Here is a 2,074-nt window from a genome sequence, read left to right on the forward strand (position 1 = left end):
AGAAGGCTGAGGGGGGATCTTGTGGCCTGTTATAAACTAGTCAGGGGAGATCAGCAGGCATTGGGGGAGTCACTGTTCCCCCGAGCACTGCCAGGAGTGACCAGGAATAACGGTCACAAGCTGGCAGAGGGTAGGTTTAGGTTGGATATCAGGAGGCGCTATTTCACAGTCAGGACGGCGTGGGTCTGGAACCAACTTCCAAGAGAGGTGGTTCAGGTTTCTACCCTGGAGGTTTTTAAGAGGAGGTTAGATGAACACCTTGCTGGAGTCGTTTGATCCCAGTACTCTTTCCTGCCACGGCAGGGGGTCGGACTAGATGATCTGCTCAGGTCCCTTCCAACCCTAGAAACTATGAAACTATGAAAACAGTTACAAGTACTCAGCTGCTTTTTCTTTTAAGTAACTGAGTTCATTATCTGCTAATTTTAAACACATTAGTCAGCAATAACAGATTATTTGATTGACAAGGCAATTTTCTCCATTCCAATTTTAAAGATTGTTACAATTCTATTTAAAATTGAAAGTTACACTTCAGGCTTCTCAATAATTTAATTAGCGACCAATCTGTGAATCATTCCAGAATACACAAATTTTATTTTAATAGGTATGTCTAATGCAACCTATTCTCATGGTAAATGGATTCCATACCACGAAAGAGTAGTAGCATCTAACCTGTTGTGTAATGGTGTCCCAGGGACCCTCCAGTAAACGAGCACGGTAGCACTCATGAACACCATCCCATATTTCATCCAAAGTTAAAGGTCTTCCATCTGTAAAAATCCACATATTTGGGTTTTGTGTTAAATATATAAAATGCAGCTTGTAAACCTAAAAAATAATGATCGTTTGGAAGTGAAGACAGAACAATATAAAAAATATAACTGATCAAAATTCTGTGCCAGTAACCCCCAAATAGAATAGCTCAAATATTGACATGTATGTACACATAAAATTGTCTTCAACTCTACTGCACAGCCTCTCTTTCTGTAAAAGAGACATAACAACTTTCTTTCTAGCTATAGGAATGCTGCAATGCTAAATGAATTTTGTAAAGCTAAAGCTTCTTAAAAAATAGGTATCTAAGTGAAAAATTATGGCCATGTACAAACATTCAGTTTCCACCAAGAGAATAGCCATTATACTGGTAGAAACCCAAAGTGTGCAGTCATTCTAGCTTTTTCTTTCAGAGCAAAAATGGCTACTCCAAGAGAAAAAAACATGGAAACAACCAGAGTTAAATCACTTTCAGGAGAGTTTTCCTCTGGGAGACTGAATGTCTGCATGCTTTCACCTAGCTTAACTCCTCATAGAGCCTAGGAAGAGTGGAGGCAAGGGAAAGACTCCCATGCCTTCCCAAGCTCAGGGTCACCAGTCTGGAGAAGGCTGTGAGGAAGCTACTTCCCACAACCCATAGACCAGGAGGGGAGGAGAGAAGCAGCCGTCAACTGTTCCCCATCTGCTTCTCAGTCTGAAATTCCAGTGCAGATTGAGGCAGGGGCATTTTTCCATGCCAGCAAGGCTCCTGAGCCTTCCCACTGGCACAGCAGCCTGCCTCACCCCATTGTGCTCCAGGTCAGCTGGGCAGTATGGGTGGCAAGGGGAAGCTGGCAGGGCTGGGAGCCAGGCATACAGAGACTTTCGCAAGCTGGACTTCCCAGCCCTCTGGTTTTTAAATCACAGCTTTCACAGGGGGAGGCAAAGGGAAATCAGCACAGCCAAGAGCCAGATAACAAGCCGGCTTCTAGGCACACTGGCTTTTCAATCCCTGCTGCCAATTAATGGGCTCCCTGAAGGGCAGAGATGGGGGAGTTTGCCTGTGAAACTCTCCAACCATGGGGCTAGAGCAGGGGTGGACAAAATATGGTCACGCGGCTGGCCAGACAATTCCATCTGGCCCAGAGGGCCCCTCTGTAAACCCTGCCCCTCCGCAAGCCAGTGCCTCCATGCAGGAGGAGTGGCTCTGGTTCCTAAGCAAATCCATCCCTCCCTGCACCAGCCTGGCTTGACTGCTCTTCCTCCCCCCACCAGCTCCGAGCCATGGGGCACTAGAGACAAAAAGCCTCTGTCTGGCACA

The 2,074-nt window shown here is 45.9% G+C and overlaps 1 protein-coding gene across 3 annotated transcripts in view; it reads right to left on the reverse strand.

Annotated features, from left to right (window-relative positions):
- The window catches only part of ATG10 (autophagy related 10), a 215,353-nt gene that overhangs the window by 77,369 nt on the left and 135,910 nt on the right, over positions 1-2,074 (reverse strand). For all 3 annotated transcript variants that reach the window (XM_019516931.1, XM_019516930.1, XM_019516929.1), the window contains exon 5: positions 673-770. In XM_019516931.1, coding sequence (XP_019372476.1) covers positions 673-770 — 98 coding nt within the window. The remainder of the gene's footprint in view (positions 1-672; positions 771-2,074) is intronic.

This window comes from Gavialis gangeticus, unplaced genomic scaffold (assembly GCF_001723915.1).
Source record: "Gavialis gangeticus isolate Ggan-Ray unplaced genomic scaffold, GavGan_comp1, whole genome shotgun sequence".
NCBI classification, from domain to species: Eukaryota; Metazoa; Chordata; order Crocodylia; family Gavialidae; genus Gavialis; species Gavialis gangeticus.